The sequence below is a fragment of the Cucurbita pepo genome, chromosome LG01 (assembly GCF_002806865.2).
Source record: "Cucurbita pepo subsp. pepo cultivar mu-cu-16 chromosome LG01, ASM280686v2, whole genome shotgun sequence".
Lineage (NCBI taxonomy): Eukaryota > Viridiplantae > Streptophyta > Magnoliopsida > Cucurbitales > Cucurbitaceae > Cucurbita > Cucurbita pepo.
The window spans coordinates 5,632,411-5,649,109 of NC_036638.1; the positions used below are offsets into that span (position 1 = coordinate 5,632,411).

Sequence of the window (16,699 nt, forward strand, 5' to 3'; positions counted from 1 at the left end):
GAGATTGAAAAAGTTGGAAGGTTAAAAAAAAAACCTTAATTATTAATTAAAAAATAATATCTCAAACAAATTTAGTTATTTGAAAATATAAAAATAGAAAAAAAGGAAGCGGTCAAAGGGACACGTGGCAGTGTGTAAGTGATGAAATTGGTGCAAGAATCTGGGCCTATTAGAACAGCAACAATGGTGAAAGGAAGGTACGGAGAAGTGAAGAAGCATCACTGAAAACCAAACAACACGACAACGCAAATAAACCCTCAAAATTCCCAATTTCTTTTTTACTTTGTTCTTTTGTCGTAATCGATTTGGCGATGGTGAAATCCGCGGCGGAGCGGCAGGGATCGACGGTGGCGCCGTTCGTGAAGAAGTTGTATGAGATGGTTGACGACGACGCCACCAATTCGATTATCGCGTGGAGCCCTACGGAGGATAGCTTTACGATTGTGGACATCACCCAATTCTGTGTCCACATGCTTCCCAAGTACTTTAAGCACAGCAATTTCTCTAGCTTCATGCGCCAGCTTAATATCTATGTCAGTTTCTTCTTTCTTCTATTTCTCTATGTCTTCCATCATTTTTTTTTTCTGTGTTGTGGAGTTCTGATTGTCATCTTGTTCTAGATAACGCAGTTGAGTTCTAAGAAAGGGCATAGTTTGCATAGGTCGTGATGAGGTTATGTGTAAGACTTGGTCTTAAAGCTCGTGAGAGTGTGAATTCTGTCACAGTCTGTTGCCCAATTCCATGAGGTTGTTCTATCTACTCTCTTGGGTGAAGTTAGTGAATTGAGCCTCCCTTTGTTGTTCCATATTAGTAATACCTGGCTGCCCAACCTCTAGATCACTATGGTATGGTTTAGCATACCTAGCAATCATCCTAATCTTTACCCTTAATTGTGTCTAGAAGCGTCTTTGGTTTGCCGCTGATTAAGATCTTTGAGATTGACCGACCAGCTGGGTTAGTTTGGCTATTCCTTTCTATTGAAAAGGAGAAACTGTTTGTCCGAGTCCCCTTGTTCTAGGCTTCGCTGGACGACCCCATAGAAACTGTTCACCTGAGATTGCTCCTTGGCCCGTGAGTCATGCACAAGGTTGGAATTCTAACTCTTTCGGAGTGGTATCTCACTTATGGCTCAAGCCCCCTTTTGCCCTCCAACTAAGCAGGGCAAGAAAGGCCCAAAGCCGATCCTAGGAGGCTTAATTCTTCTTTTGGAAAAAGAGCCAACTTCTCTATCTATGGTAATCACTAAAAAAAGAGGGTTAACCATCGATCCATTAGATTGGATCTCGGGCGAGATGGATAAAAAAAGAAGTATGATACTTGTGTTCTTCAGCCATGATCACTACTGTGCTCATGGAAGGTTGATAAAGGAATAGAAATTCTGAAGGAGATTGTTCATTGCTAAAATAGTGAAGGGTTTTACATACAATACTCTATTATTGAGGAGTTGGGGTTGGCGTGAGGAAGAAATTTCACAAAGGTCTCGCAGCCTTTTGTTTTACTCCTTTTTGGAGCATTCTCCACAAATGTTCATTGTTTCATGCACACCTGATTTAGTCATGATGCAATCTGTAGAAACAGACTCCCAAGTATTATTTTCTTCTAGATTTTTATTTTCTCTCTTTCTAGAATGAGAGAGTTTCGTTCGTAAAGGTACATGCATACTAAATTGTAATGGTATCTCCGGTGAATTTTCACATAGAAACAAAACATTTATTTTAGAAACCTTGAGAGGTAACTCGAAAGGGAAAGTATCTACTCAAACATTTATTTTAGAAACCTTGAGAGGTAACTCGAAAGGGAAAGTATCTACTCACGGTGAACTTGAGTTGTTACAAATGGTATCAGAGCTCGATACTGGACGGTGTGACAGGGAGAACCCTGGACCCGAAGGGAGAAGGATTATGAGATCCCACATCGATTGGAGAGAAACGAGTACCAGCGAGGATATTGGGCCCCGAAGGGGAGGGTGGATTGTGAGATCCAACATCGATGGGAGAGGGAAAGAAATGAAGCATTTTTTTTATAAGGATGTGGAAACTTCTCTCTAAACCTTGAGGACATGGATGTGGAAACTTCTCTCTAAACCTTGAGGACATGGATGTGGAAACTTCTCTCTAAACCTTGAGGACATATATATCTGCTGTTAGTGAGCATGAACTTTATAAGGATGTGGAAACTTCTCAATCATATATATCTGCTGTTAGTGAGCATGAACGGTTACACATATATATTTAAACAATTAAACCTCTTACTACATTTCTCCCTCATTACTGACATAGTTTTGAACGATCAAATCATGATTGTAACAAAGTGGCTCCTTCCATAAATTTCAGGGCTTTAGGAAAATAGATACAGATTGCTGGGTATTTGCAACTGATGGATTCATCAAGGGACAAAAACATCTATTAAAGAACATCTACAGAAGGAAAAACATCCAGGGCACAGATCAGCATAACGCAGCGCAGCCCCAAGACAAGTCTGAGGGACAAGTTGAACTACATGATTATACAGAGCTATGGAAGGAAGTTGAGAGTCTTAAAATTGATAAAAACTCTGTAATGCAGGAATTGGTTAAACTTAAGCAGCACCAAGAAACTTCAGAGGACAAGTTGCTCGTATTGAGAGACCGCCTTCAAGGCGTGGAAAAGAATCAACAGCAGATGCTGTCATTCTTAGTAATGGCTGTGCAAAGCCCTGGATTTTTGGTTCAGTTTCTTCAACCGAAAGAGAAGAATTGGCGCATGGCCGACACGAGCAATATGCTAGAACAAATACCAGATGATAAACAAGTACCTTCAAATGGTATGATAGTCAGGTATCATCAACGACCATTAGATGAACTGCCAGCAAATCTACTTCCAGCAGTGTCGGGTATGGGGAAACAGCAAGAAACTGATCCATTTCCTGATGGAATGAAGGACTTTTTCCTTAATTCTGACTTCATGAAAGTGCTTATGGATGAAAAGTTGTGTTTAGACAATCATACTCAATTTGTTCTTCCAGATGTACAAGATGTTGCATGGGAGCAGCTTCTTCTAGCTAGCCCTTTTTCTGGGAATTCAGATAATGCTACAAAAATTGACCATGAAAAACGATCGGTGGACAATGAGGACGATGAACTGGATATGGAAACAATCGATACTCGAACTCATGAAGAGAAGTCACAGGATTTTGAGATTCTAATCAGGCAAATGGAGAGATGTGAAACTTTTGAGATGTCACAAAGGTTGGATGAATCTTAAGCTGCTGCCATTTCAATGTCCTGAGTAGAGTAATGAGTTTCAGACAGGTTTATAGAATTTCAACCATCTTTTTCTTGGTGATGCCGCAAGGTAATACTTTTGTTTCAACTTTCAAGCGTTATACCAAACCAAACACTTCAAGGATTGAAAAAGATGTTTTAATGTTCTAAGATCCGCATCAAATGTTCATTTCTAGACCTGAACTGAGAAAACTGGCAAAAGTTTTAGACTCATCTTATGAGATTAGACTAAAAACGTGGCCTTAGGGGGGGATACTCTTATTAGATATTGACATGGGGGCTGGTTAGTTCACAGTTGTATAGCCTTGGCCATGCCAAAAGCAGCTGCAGATGCGATGGCTCCGATAAGGGTGGTTTGGATGGCACTTTGAAAGGGCTTATTACCGGTGAAGTAACCCTTTGCATACCCGAAAACGAGCAGCGCTAATAGTGTCAATGCAACTGACGCTGTCACTGCTCTGGTTGCATTTGCAATAAACATGTAAGGAATGAGCGGCACCAGCCCCCCCAATATGTAAGCCAATGCAATTGTGAGTGCACTTTGCAGAGCTCTTCTAGGATCTGGCTTTTCCAATCCTAATTCAAATCTACATCACCACACCACACAAACAGTTGACGGATTAAATCATGAACCGAACCTGAAATTATACTGTTTGCTAAACTCATCCTTGATAATACTTTCTAAACTTGTCTTTTGAATATGATGGACTTATCGTAAAATTTAAAGTGAAAAAAAAAAAAAATTAACTACTAAATTTGTAATTTGAAGAAAAAGAAAATAAGGTTATTTGTTTTGAGAAACCACCTTAGGAAGCAGCTGAAAATAGTGATGTCAGTATCTTCTTGGGTGGCAGCAGTGAACATGTAAGTTAGAAAAGGCTAGAAACTTCAAATGGATTATAGATGGGTATTATTACAAAGCTAAACTTTGCTTTCTATATGAGACAAATTTCTGGGATCGAGATAAACTCACCGCCTAAGAATATTAAATAAAATATTCACGTCTATATCTTATATGGATTTTAATAAAGGAAAATATCAATCTTATTAAACAGAAAACAAAAGATGAAATAATTATAAAATGGTGTCATAGCTAAAGAAGGAGAAAGAGAACTTACTTCATCATGAAATCCAACCAAGCTTGAGGTCTCTTCCTAAGAGCATTCACAACTGGAGCATATTCATGGGGTTCAATCCCATACTGTGCCAATATCTCTGCTACTTCTGCCGCTTCTGCATTTATATTGCCAAATAAAATTCTTTCAAAAGACAATAACATGTTAACCTCGCATTCTATCATACTAAAAGAAAAGTTTTAAATTCAAATGAGTTTGTTGGATTGATCTTCAAAAGTAGAAATTGAATATTGTTTTAGTGTTTTTCTAATTCAACTACAGGGATTCACCATTGGTTAGGACACGTATTTTAATCAGATATGAGCTGATTGACACGACACAATGTTTGCAATATTTTAAAACATAACTTGTTGTCTAAATATTTTAAAACAATGTATATGAAAGGTTTGTAATTTTTGAAAGAATAAAAGGGCAAAATTGACCGAAGTGTTATTTAATAATTTAACCTTAAAACAAATATTTAACAGAAATCCCAATTTTTGACGTGGAAAAGCCGTTCTTTAAGCATATGCCCAAACTACCCTTAAGCCATATTGAACAACAAATCTTATTCCGAACTAACTTACCATTTACGAAATGTTGTTCATATTCATCCTAATTTCATTTCAGTAAGAAATCTAAAATGAAACTCTAAAAAGGAATGAAAAAAGGAAAAGAGTTGATCAATCTGTACCAGTATCGGGAACCGCGACGATTTCTTCTTGCTCTCTCCGCAGCTCTCTCATATAGTGATCCGCTTCGCTCTTCGCCGCAAGATATCTACATAAACACGAAATACAAATGCGAAATGAAGGACGATTCTGTTCAGCATTACAGAAAAACTCAGATTCAATTTCTATACTAGAACCGATTCAATGCTCCAGCAAAATTTTGGATATCGAAAACGATCGAGTTCAGTGTTAATTGCGCGACATTTTTCTAGGTACACGGAAAGTCAATGGCGGTGATTAAGAGAGAGAGAGAGAGAGAGAGAGAGACGCACCCGCCGAGTCCCATGGAGATAGCGCCGGCAGCGACTTCAGCGATACCGGCGGTGAGGACGATGGAGGAAGAGGCATTGGCGCCGGAAAGTCCTGCGGCGAGGGCAAAAGGGACAGTGAGGCCGTCGGAGACGCCGATGATGATATCACGGACGATCTCGCCGGCGGTGAAGTGCTTCTCGGTGTGGTGGTTGAGAAGAGCCTGCTTGTGAGGATCCAGGTGGAGTGGTGTAGAGCCGTCCGCCATTGATGCAGAGAGAAAGTGGAACTCCAGTAGAGTATTAAGAGAAGGAAATGAAAATGGAATGCGAAAGGTCGAACAGTGAGATGCGTGTTGCCGTGGCCGCGAACTGTCAGAGACAGAGTACTGAAAGGAAAGAAATTCGATGGCGAAAGGCTTTCTTTTTTTAATTTTTTTTAATTTTATTTTTGGTCAAATACAAAAAATATCATTAACTATGGATTAATTTTAATTATAGATTAAAATAAAAATTAATTGTAATTTGAAATTGGATTTAAACTAAATATTGAAGGATGCTTTTATTTAAATTTATAGGCAAAAAAAATATATATATATAAAGAAAAAAAAAATCTAAATACACGACATTTTTTTAATTTATTTCCCTTATGTGTTAAATTTTTTTTGCCTATGAACTTAACTTTAAAAAACCCATAATATACAGTTTTATATATATATATATATATATATATATATAATTTAACCATTTATTATTCATTATTTAAAAAAATAAATCTGGAATATTATAATTGGATTAGAAATTTATTAGAATTTAGGTCCCGTTGCGGAAGTCCCCCTTTTTTGATCCATTTCTTTAGTCGGGAGACATTGTTGGGACCAAGAGAAAGAAAGGACGGGGGGCAACCATGCATGGTACTTCTCGACCGTGTCTCCGAGGAACAGTTGAACGAACGACTCATGAATGCTGCCAGGTTGGACGAGCCAATAACTCGAACGCCTTCGGTCTGTTTTTTGAGCAAGAATCACAGCGTTATCTTACCTTCACCATGATACGGACTCCAAGTTCTTATGGTGGAGCACGAGGAGATTTATCATCAATATTGATGGGTGCATTAAAATGTGGAGATTCACAGGACAGAAACTTTTTCTGGATAGAGTTAAATGGAAGTGGATGGACATACTATAGAAAGGAATATTTTGTCAGAAAAACAAAAATAAAAACAAAAACAAATTTTATATTCTTTTATCATATTCAAAATCATCCTCAACATGTCCTTTATCATTCAACAGTACCATCCAGATTGATTGTTAATGACTAAAAACATGCGTAGAAGTGATTATGAATACGACAAAAGTGATTTTAGTCGATACACAATTAGCGGAATACCTGAAATCATATACCATTTGGGACTTGGAAATTGGCTCATAGCATAATGCCATCATAATAGAAAGCAGCAGCGAACTCAGAGGGCCTTTGACATGCAAGAACAATCAAATGGGATTATTATATATATCCTTCATTCCCAAATATTTGAAATCTATTCCATTACCAAACACCAAGTCAGATGCATGATATGAAGAGTTTTCCTGAGATCCTTCACAATTTTCAGAATCAGAAGAATTATATAAGCTTCTTTAGAGAATTCCACCAAAAGGGAAGAAGCTCAAGTTTTAAATTGTTGCTAAAATAAATGAATAGAACTAAATGCAGGCTTTTAATAGCTTAGATGTTCTTTCTCTCCATGGTTGAACGCCTATATATGCATATACTTTTTCCCTCTCTTCTACAGAAAATGAGAGAGGATTCACTTTATTGTTACTAGAAATTTACACAAGGGAGATTCCAATTATGAAGCAGCAAAAACTAGAAACTGTGCACATCCGTCTAACCTCTGCTCTTTATTTTACAACGTCGTAGACACGACAGTGGAAGCGTGTCCCTCTAATCCAAGGAGAATGCTCCGTTGCAGTACCTGTAGACCACAAGTAGAAAATAGTTTCAGTTTGTAGGAAAAGATGATGCGATTTTTCGGTCTGTTTTGGAAAATGTTGTCTTTGTTGCAGCTTCTTGGTGTTGGCTATGAGAACTTTTCTGTAATTACTTTCTTAGTGATACTTTGGCCGAGAAAATGGCCGATCAGACTGGACATGGCCATTGCTAAAGAGTAGTTTGAGGTATTCATGCTGAAAATGTAAATAAAAAAAATTAATGATACCTGTTGCTGAATTTCTCCACCATATCAGAGGCATAGAGCAGGGTTTCGTTGGCTTTCTCCAGAACCATATAAAGCTCTTTCCCTCTTGTGATTCGAGAAATAGCCCAAGCATTGTTTTTTGCTCTGATAGTTACTTCCAGTTCCTTTTCCTCATCAACACTATCCTGTTTTGCACGACTCTTCTCCAGATCTACCTTTTCTCTGAGTTTGCTCATGGCAAGTAAAGATTCCTGTAATACAAGAGCTCAAATCAGAAACCTCATTCTTCCATGCATTACTTTACTAGGAAACACGATCGAGTTCACTCATGGCAAGTAAAGATCCCTATAATATTAAAATTAAGCTTATAAACACTACTTTCATCTCTAAGCTTCTTTGTTTGGTTATCTACTTTCTACCATTGTTTTCAAAAACCAAGTCAAGCTTTAAAAACTTGTTTTTGTTTTTTGGAACGTCCAGCAGAATTCAAATGCTTCCTTAAAAAATCTGAAAACCATAGTAAAGAAAGTAGGAGGAAACAAGTATAAATTTCAAAAACAGAAAACTAAAAACAACATCATAATCAAATTTTCCACAAATAATAAAAAGAAAGAAAGAGGAAGCAAGTTTATAGATATTTTGAAGGAANGTAGGAAGAAAGGTATGGCCAACTTTCTTGTAAATCTCAATCCAAGCTGAATGGGTTAGAAAAGTAAGAAGTTTTTGTTTGGAACCTCTACTTTAGAGGCTAAATGCTTGTGACAAAGTTAATAGAACTCGTTGCTGTTGCCTATCTCTAAGTTGGTGAAACGTGTAAAGAGTGGCCAAGAAGTGGACCATATTTTCTTCCATTGCCCTTCATATTAGTGGCATAAACCACTCAGGTATTTTTCAGTTCAATGTTACCTGTCCTAGAACCGTTAAGGAGGCCAATGCATGTTTAGAAATCATCACTCTAGATGAGAACTACAATGCATTGGTTAGAGCTACTTTTTAGAAAACTTGGCAAGATAGAAATGGAGCAGTGTGTTAACAAGTATAGAGAGGAGATTTAGTGGGATATGAGATATCATTCTACGTTCAGCCTCTTCTTGAAGTGCCCTTTCAAGGGTTTTTATTATTTATTTTTTATTTTAAAATACTGAGCTTTTGTGAAAATAAAAGAATACAAAGGCACACTTGTGCTAAAAGGAGAGACTTTTTGTAACTGACTCTAAGGACATTTTTTGATGTATATTTTGATATTTCGGAATAAAACTTGTTTCTTAGTTATTGTCAAGGAACACTTTACCTTTGATAGGGTGGTAACTTTTCCTGGTGGTGAAGACCTGGATACTTGTCTGTCACCATCTACCAGTAAATAACGATACCCACCAACATGATAAGCATTTTCCCCACCCCAGCCCTTTGACAATGTTTCTTCAACTTTCATGATCTTCAGGGACGCCTAGAAGATAGCAAGAAATTAATCCAATGAAAGGAAGGAATTAAAAGATTCATAAACCAGTTTAATAGACATTAAAAGAAATTAGTGAGTAATCAAACTAGAATATTAATCATTTGCAATACTATATTAGAATGAACTTATTAGAAATGTTATTGATTACAATACTGACTACCTTTTATATTTATTCTGGTAAATTTTATTCTTCTAAATTTCCTCAACATGTTTCGGATTCCGATATGAGACACATGATGATAAATGAGAATCAATAAATATTGGAACCTATGTTTCCTCCCTGTGCTCATCTCTTCCTCTAATCTCTCTATTTCTAGTCCAATTTTACACTCTTCTCCCATGTAAAATAGATGATGTTTCTTCTCTTCTCTTGTCCTTCTACTCTACTAGTTCTTCCCTTCAAATGTCCAACTTTGAATGCTTCGACATAAAATCACCCTTTCAAAATTAAGAATTGAATACTAACAGGGAGAAAATTCATTCAGGAAAATTATATGATAGCAGAATAATCAAATCCATTAAAAGAGATAACCAACTAACATTTTCAAGAATATGCTGCCTGACGATTGAAATGCCTAGTTCCTCGTTAGGTACTGAGGAAACAGGAACAAGAAGAATCAGAGTCAGACTTTTATTCTGGTATACATACAGGTACATTTGCTCCTCCGTTTGAAAAAGGCAGATTTTTGGGGTAGAACCAACCCAGCCACTTGCCCCCATACCCCAAATATCAGTTTCTAGAAAACCATCCTTTCCTTTTGACCATTTTCCATGCTGCAAGGGTCGTATCACACGATTACCAACATTTCCACCATGTTGAGCAACATGAGATGCAGCATTTCCTCTGATTAAATAGGACCAAGAACTTGTGCCAGAAGATAACACACGTGGAGTCAATCTCAGAACAGCATATGAAAATAAATTTGTAGTGTCATCCTGAAAAAGAGGTTGAAGCCAATTGCTTTAAAATTTTGAATGACTCATATAACATTTTAAATAGAATTCAGTTCATGGATATGTACTTGGTTTTTAGTACCCCCGTGTATTTCAGCTTTTATAATGAAATTTGAAAAAATACAAAATCATAATGAACATTAACTACTTGAAGATCAAACCATACAGGAGAAAGTGTAGTAGACACCAGTAAGTCCTGAAATAAAATCAGAGAGTGGCATGATGCGTTTCCAATGCAAGAATCAAGTGTTCTAACGAGTGCCTGCAATAAGTAAATAATTCAATTAACTCCAATGAACAAAAATATAAATGACAACGAAGCTCCAATTCTTCACTATCTTTATTCCAAACAAAGCTGGTAGCATGAGAACTAAATAGTTTCTTCATCACGTTACGTAAGAGTTCTTAAAATTCAAATTCATTATCAAAGATTCCTATTTAGATTTTAGAGACAGGTTGATATAAAGCCTTAAAGCTTGACAACACTAAGTGAAATAGCATAAAGAGATTCAAAAAGTAACACAAGGAAAGGGCAGGCCCCTCAGGAGCAGTTCTTCCTTTTTAACAAGTCCCTGGTAACTATATCCATGCTTATTAATGATTGGAAGACTATCCTTGTGTTTCTTCCTCCTGATTTTGTATTAAGACTATTCTCTCTGTTTCTTATTAAGGAAAAAGAAAAAAAAAAAAAAAAAAAAAAAACTGTGAATTAGGGGAACAAAAAAAAAAATTAATTAATTAAGTGCATTGCATCAAACACATACGAATTTTTGGAGCTTTTTTTTTTTTTTTTTTTTTTTTTTTTTTTTTTTTTTTTTTTTTTTTTTTTTTTTTTTNTGAACTTCAATGGCAGCATCTCGCCCTATGGTCAGCATCTGTACAGTTCCACGTTCCTTTAAACAGTCTACAAATGATGGTAACTGTAGTTTCTTTCCAACAAGAAAATCTGTCTCGAAAGAAAGAAAGGAATTAGGCATGAAATGCAGCAATTTCAATCCCAATCTTGATAATCAGCAATTTCAATATTACCACAGCAGCACCTAGCCAATGCAGACCGCTTTTCACATGCTGACAATTAGTAACTTACAATGAAATGTTTTGAAACAAAGGTAGTAAGTACTTGACTTCATGAAAAACATTTTAGCTGAAAAGTGGCAGCAAATGACTTACCATTCAGATAATCAGTGATGAAGGAATACAAATGTGATCTGGAAGCTTCTCCTGTCGGTTCTTTCTCAAGTAATAACCTTATAGATCCGTGAAACATTAGAAAAAGAGAGTGGATTTCCTTAAGAAGCTTCTGCAATGCATCCATCCGCCAAATTGCTTCTAACTCCTTATTTTTCTCCACTACCTACCCTAACATAGATAATTAATTAGAAATACAGAGCAATTAAAGTTTAAGAATGGTTCTTTAGGAGAAGAAAAGAGCAGTTGAGAACAACAAAATGCATGACTGAAAACACTGCACAGGTAAGTTGCAAGTACTCACATGATTGAAACAAAAGAGACCAAAGAAAAATAGTGGGGAATTTTTTTATTTTTTTTTTTTCTCAAAAAGAAACTTGGTAAATGGAAAACCTTTAATTTCAACTTGTAAAATGTAAGCATTTAATCTAAACATACGTCAACGCAAAAAGAGATGTCACCAATCAATAAGATAAACAAAAATCTAATTTCTGAAAGTAACTCAGAATTCTAGGATAACACATTAGATATTATATGAAATTCAGGACAATTAAAGCAATCAACGATTTAAAGTAGCATGTAAGAAAATTATTTAACCATATCAACATTGCTTCCATCTGAGTGACACCAGACTAGCATGTTACTTGCATTGATGATAAAACATAAAAGATGTGACCATCTGAATGTAGTGATCCCCAAACAAAATAGTACTACTACCATTTACTGATACATTATTTAGAACAAAACTGTACCAAAATCATCCATATATCTTGCTCTGCCTCAAAAAATACATGAGAGTGCTTCTCTGCTTCAATGACCTCACAAGCAGCCTCTGGGGAGAATGTTCTGCATGAAGTTTTCATTCTTCATTTAACTACCAACTCAGGCAAGAAATGTGAATATATTGAAGTATCTTGGAGCAGAACTTAAATCGACTGGGTTTACTTTGTTATCTCATTAAAACTAATCAACTGTAATTAGAAAAGTAGACCTAAGTAACTCCCTAAATATCTTACTGAAGAACGTAATTGAGGAGTTCACAAGGACCTTGTTTAGTGAAAGAATTATTTTCAGCCCAAAAGAAAAATATGCATCCATTATAGTTTCATTTGTCTTTCATGCATTGATTACATGTACAAGTAGAATTGAAAGCAAAAAGGGGGGGAAGAAAAAAAACAAAACAAAACAGAAGTATAATCATGTTTGGCCCCGTGAATGGAAGAAACAAAAAAGTCACAAACTAACTATATCACCAATGCACGAAATTTTACTCCAAAAAAAAAGTGTATTTGCTTATTTTGTTGCTAGTTCCCAACATTCTTTGAGAAATTTCTGGCATTCTTATTTCTTATATCTGCTCTTCAAATATCTATGCATGATGGATACCTATTTTTGAAAAATAGAACAAAGAATGATACTGACCTTGTAAATGTGATAAGTCCTTCGCTGAGCCCAATGATATATAATTGTTTTGTAAAGGGTAAATCAGCTGGATAGAAAAATAATATCTTATCCAGCTCTTGTCCCTCTTGTTGTCCTCTCCTTGAATCAAATACACAGAGCTGAATGGCCTCAGAAACAGAAGTAGTGGCAGTCGATAGGCCCATTATTTACTTTTTCTAGTCAAAAACCTTCGGAAACGAGAAAAATATCAATTAGTGTTTTCGAAACAGGAACACCAAGCGACCAATCATACATATATGGCAAGCAGGAATAATATAAATAAACCAACTACGAAGCATTCAAATATTCATATCAGTCTCTACACTATCAAACTACATAGCAATTGCTGAACATACTAGCTATATGTACAAGGGATACTCCGCATACAAGTAAAACTTAGAAGAACAACTAAATTGCTTAGAAGTCAAGAGACTGCTTCAAATTAATACGAGTCTTGTTAATATATATATATATAAACTACAATTCAAACGAAAATATCACAATCTAGTTGAATTTAATTAAAATGGGGGACAGTTCATAGAGTCCATTAGTTCAAAACCACTAGACTGGAAATCAACGAATTTGTCAAAAGTTGTACACCAACAAAGAGAGAGCTGCTCGACCCGTTTGCAGGTTAAATTTCTATGAGCAACCAAACTACATTGAAGACCCCCTATAAAGAAAGAAATCACTGAACCCGTACGCAAGTAAAATTTCGAATAGTGACTAAATTACAATGAAGTCATTTAGCCCCCTAGATTAAAAGTAATTATCGCGAAAGGACCTCAATCTAGCTGAATTTCACTAAACATGGGCATAATTCACAGAGTCCAACACCACTAAACTGGAATTCAACGAAGTTGTCGGAGGAGAAGGCGTACCTCTAGAATAAGCAATTCAAGCAGCACCTCAACGGAACGCTAAGCCCGAGTGCCCATTGCATTCGCCGTCGATCGGAGATTGGAGAGGAACATTGGGAGAATTGAGCCGTGTGGGTAAACAATTAACTCGTTAGAGCCCTAATAAACATCAATAACTTCCAAAGAGGATCCGATCGATGAGAAAGATCTAGGGCTGTGTGAACCTTCCTGAATGGAAGCCGAAGATTTCCCGAAGTTGGGAAATTTTAGGGTCCACGGCAGTCGAACAGTATATTTTAGGGCTGTTTGGTCGGCTAATTGGGGCTGCGGAATGCCCTATATCAGCAGACAGCAGGAACACGAACAAGATTTTCAGAACCACGATAACTCTGACTCTCCCCACCCCAGTCCTTCGATCAAATAGTTGCATTTTATTTCGTAGATCTTATCAAAATCTAGAACATATTTTAATTTTTTATTTAATTTTATTTTAAATATTTTTAGTTATTTTATTTTGAGCTCTTTCACGTAGTATAAATCCATAGTATTGTTTTACGAACCATTTTAAATAAATGTTTTCGTATAAAAATATTACGTCATCATGCATGTGGTAGTAACTCTATTTTTCCTTAAAAATTAGGGTCGTTACATATTGTTTTAACCATTGAGTGACTAAGTCCAAAGTATTAAATTTCTATTGACATGTCGATATTTTCATCAATATTTTCACTACAGAGAACACATTATTATTATGTCTTCAGTTTTCAAATTTTCCTAGAAGGCTACACACGATTTTCTATTAGACGTGTCTACTTTGCATTCAACGATCCCAAATTCAGCAATTTGAGAAATAAATGTTATAAGCTAACGAGTAATAAGAAGCAACAACGACACCGATAACATATAACTCAAATATAAATATTTGGCAACTAGCTATATTCTTCCATGGATTCGGCAGACACAAATATTTTTATTTTTTATTAAAATAAATAATATTCTAAATTTTCAATTATTATATATTGGAACAAAACTACACAACTTCATATGCATCAATGGGGTATTTAGTAGTAAACTTAAATATTTTTTTCTATAAAAAAATGTAATATTTATTGATGGTCCCTCCTTTGAATATTGTTTTTATTTTTTATTCAAAACAATATTTGTCCGTACAATTTATAGATTTAATATTATTTAATAATTGGAGTAATTAAATAAAAGTTTATTTAGTTTGGTCCCTAGTCCTTTAAAAATTTCAATTGTATCTTTATTAATATTAAATTTATTTCAATTATTTTCTTTCCATCAATAAATAGTAAAATAACAAAAATTAAAAAAAAAAATTGTGATTTTTTTAATGGTTGGTATATCAACAATTTAGTGGTCCTTTTTCTTTAATAATAAATAATATTAGGTAAAATAAGTTACTCAATGCATCATCATTTTGTTAAATTATCAAAATCAATAAACATAAAAAAAATTCAAACATTAGGTTTAAATTATATATTTATTCCCATCAAATCATTGGAAATCAAATTTTTTAATTAATTTTTTTAATCAATTAATTTTTTTTTTTAATTAGTTATCTCTTTCATAACAACCATTTTAAATAATTAGCTCTATATTCCAAATTATAAAATTGTTAAAACCTAAAAAGAAAATTAGAAAATGAAAATTATAGAATTAAGTCTGTTGGATAATTATTTAATTATTTATTTTTAAATATTTTACGAATAGATTAAATTTTCAATATTATTATTGACCTCTCACAATTTTCGTTCGAAAATTTCATCTAAAATTGTAGTGAATTTTTATCAAAATGATAGTTACGAAACATTTATAAACAGTGAAAGATATTATTACAACTTTTGAGAGAATAAAAATATTTTTGTAACATATCATACTATATATATATATTTTGCAAGCATCAGATTCTAATATTTAAATAATAAAAGTATGATTACACATTTAACCCTGTATGTGTATAAAATGGGCTCAAATTGATGGCCAAAATGATAATTTTGGAGGTATGAAGGGAGCTCCTCTTGATTCCTGCCCTGCAAATGGAGGGCATGGTTCCCATAGCTGCTCCAAAAACTCTCAGGTTTTTTTTTTTATTTTTTTATTTTTTATTTTTTATTTTGTCTCGAGTTTAACACTTTTTTAGACAAAACTTACTCGTTAAATTTTTTTTTCATTTAAATAAAATACGTAACTTTTAATTTTAATATATATATTTATCTATGTGCTATATATTACGAATAGGTAATTGTACCACCATAAGCCAGATGACACGTAAATTTTTGTTTTTGGCTCATAAGTTAGACCTATATTTGGTTTATAGTCAAACGGGGGATGCTTACGTTTTGGGAATCAAGTAGGGTTACAAGCTCGATGACCTTATTTTTTAGACATATTTTAATTACAAGCTAGATCTTATTGTTGCACTTGCACGTTGTCGTATGTGTAAGTATATCTAACCTTAACAAACAGGGTGACATAACTAAGTATTAAGGCAAGAACATCACGAACTGAAAGATTTGAGATTTAGATGAAAAACAATATAAAAAATTGTACGACAGAAATGTTTTAGACTAGCTCACTAATATTCTATAGGATGGACCAACTATTTAACTACTACTATAGCAAGAGTCCATAGAATGCCATGTGCACGAGGTAATTAGATAATATCTATTTCAATCTATCTACATCCGCTCCTATTTATTTTAGTCTCGATATTTTTAAAATATATACTTTTAAAATTTAATTATTTTAGTCTCTAAATTTTCGTTTTTACTAATATAGATCAAAAGATCGCCAATTTTTAATGATACACATACTGAAATATACTCGGTTTGATAATATATATGGACGAGACCGAAATAAATATTTTGAAAATAAATTATGAAAAAGGTAGTGTGGGGCTAAAGTGTAAATTAGAAAAGAATAGGGGTTAGTTTATTAAATAAACAAAAGAGCACACCTAAAATGAAAATAGTTTATGTATTGAAGGCAATAAATTATAACCATTATTTGTTTTTATTGATTAAAACAAATTTTAAAATTAAAATTTAGTCCCTATAGTTCGAAAAAATTAAAATTTAATGTTTTAATTTTTAAAAATTTCGATCATCATAGAATAAAAACAAAATCTAACTTTTAAATTTGACTTAAAAAATATTGAATAATTGGACACGGAATTTATATGCAATTAGCAAATAACTAATCGAACTAATTTCAATCAG

General features: G+C 34.4%; 3 protein-coding genes across 3 annotated transcripts; 1 reads left to right on the plus strand and 2 right to left on the minus strand.

Moving 5' to 3' along the window:
* The first annotated feature begins 213 nt into the window (after positions 1-213).
* On the plus strand, positions 214-3,420 carry LOC111800201 (heat stress transcription factor A-8-like). Its single transcript, XM_023683797.1, has 2 exons — positions 214-533; positions 2,334-3,420. Exons 1-2 carry the CDS (start codon positions 312-314, stop codon positions 3,240-3,242), a joined length of 1,131 nt encoding a protein of 376 aa, XP_023539565.1. The 5' UTR covers positions 214-311; the 3' UTR covers positions 3,243-3,420.
* On the minus strand, positions 3,387-5,722 carry LOC111800211 (vacuolar iron transporter 1-like). The gene is made up of 4 exons (XM_023683808.1): positions 5,381-5,722; positions 5,072-5,157; positions 4,381-4,495; positions 3,387-3,849 (listed from the first exon to the last, which is right to left on the minus strand). The coding sequence occupies exons 1-4, from the start codon at positions 5,623-5,625 to the stop codon at positions 3,552-3,554; spliced, it is 744 nt and encodes a 247-aa protein (XP_023539576.1). The 5' UTR covers positions 5,626-5,722; the 3' UTR covers positions 3,387-3,551.
* A 1,166-nt stretch (positions 5,723-6,888) lies between these two features.
* On the minus strand, positions 6,889-13,855 carry LOC111800192 (vacuolar fusion protein CCZ1 homolog B). The gene is made up of 11 exons (XM_023683786.1): positions 13,479-13,855; positions 12,577-12,785; positions 11,907-12,000; positions 11,137-11,320; positions 10,996-11,034; positions 10,804-10,912; positions 10,133-10,229; positions 9,553-9,948; positions 8,845-9,000; positions 7,575-7,804; positions 6,889-7,331 (listed from the first exon to the last, which is right to left on the minus strand). Exons 2-11 carry the CDS (start codon positions 12,759-12,761, stop codon positions 7,301-7,303), a joined length of 1,521 nt encoding a protein of 506 aa, XP_023539554.1. The 5' UTR covers positions 12,762-12,785; positions 13,479-13,855; the 3' UTR covers positions 6,889-7,300.
* Between the last annotated feature and the right edge of the window lie 2,844 nt (positions 13,856-16,699).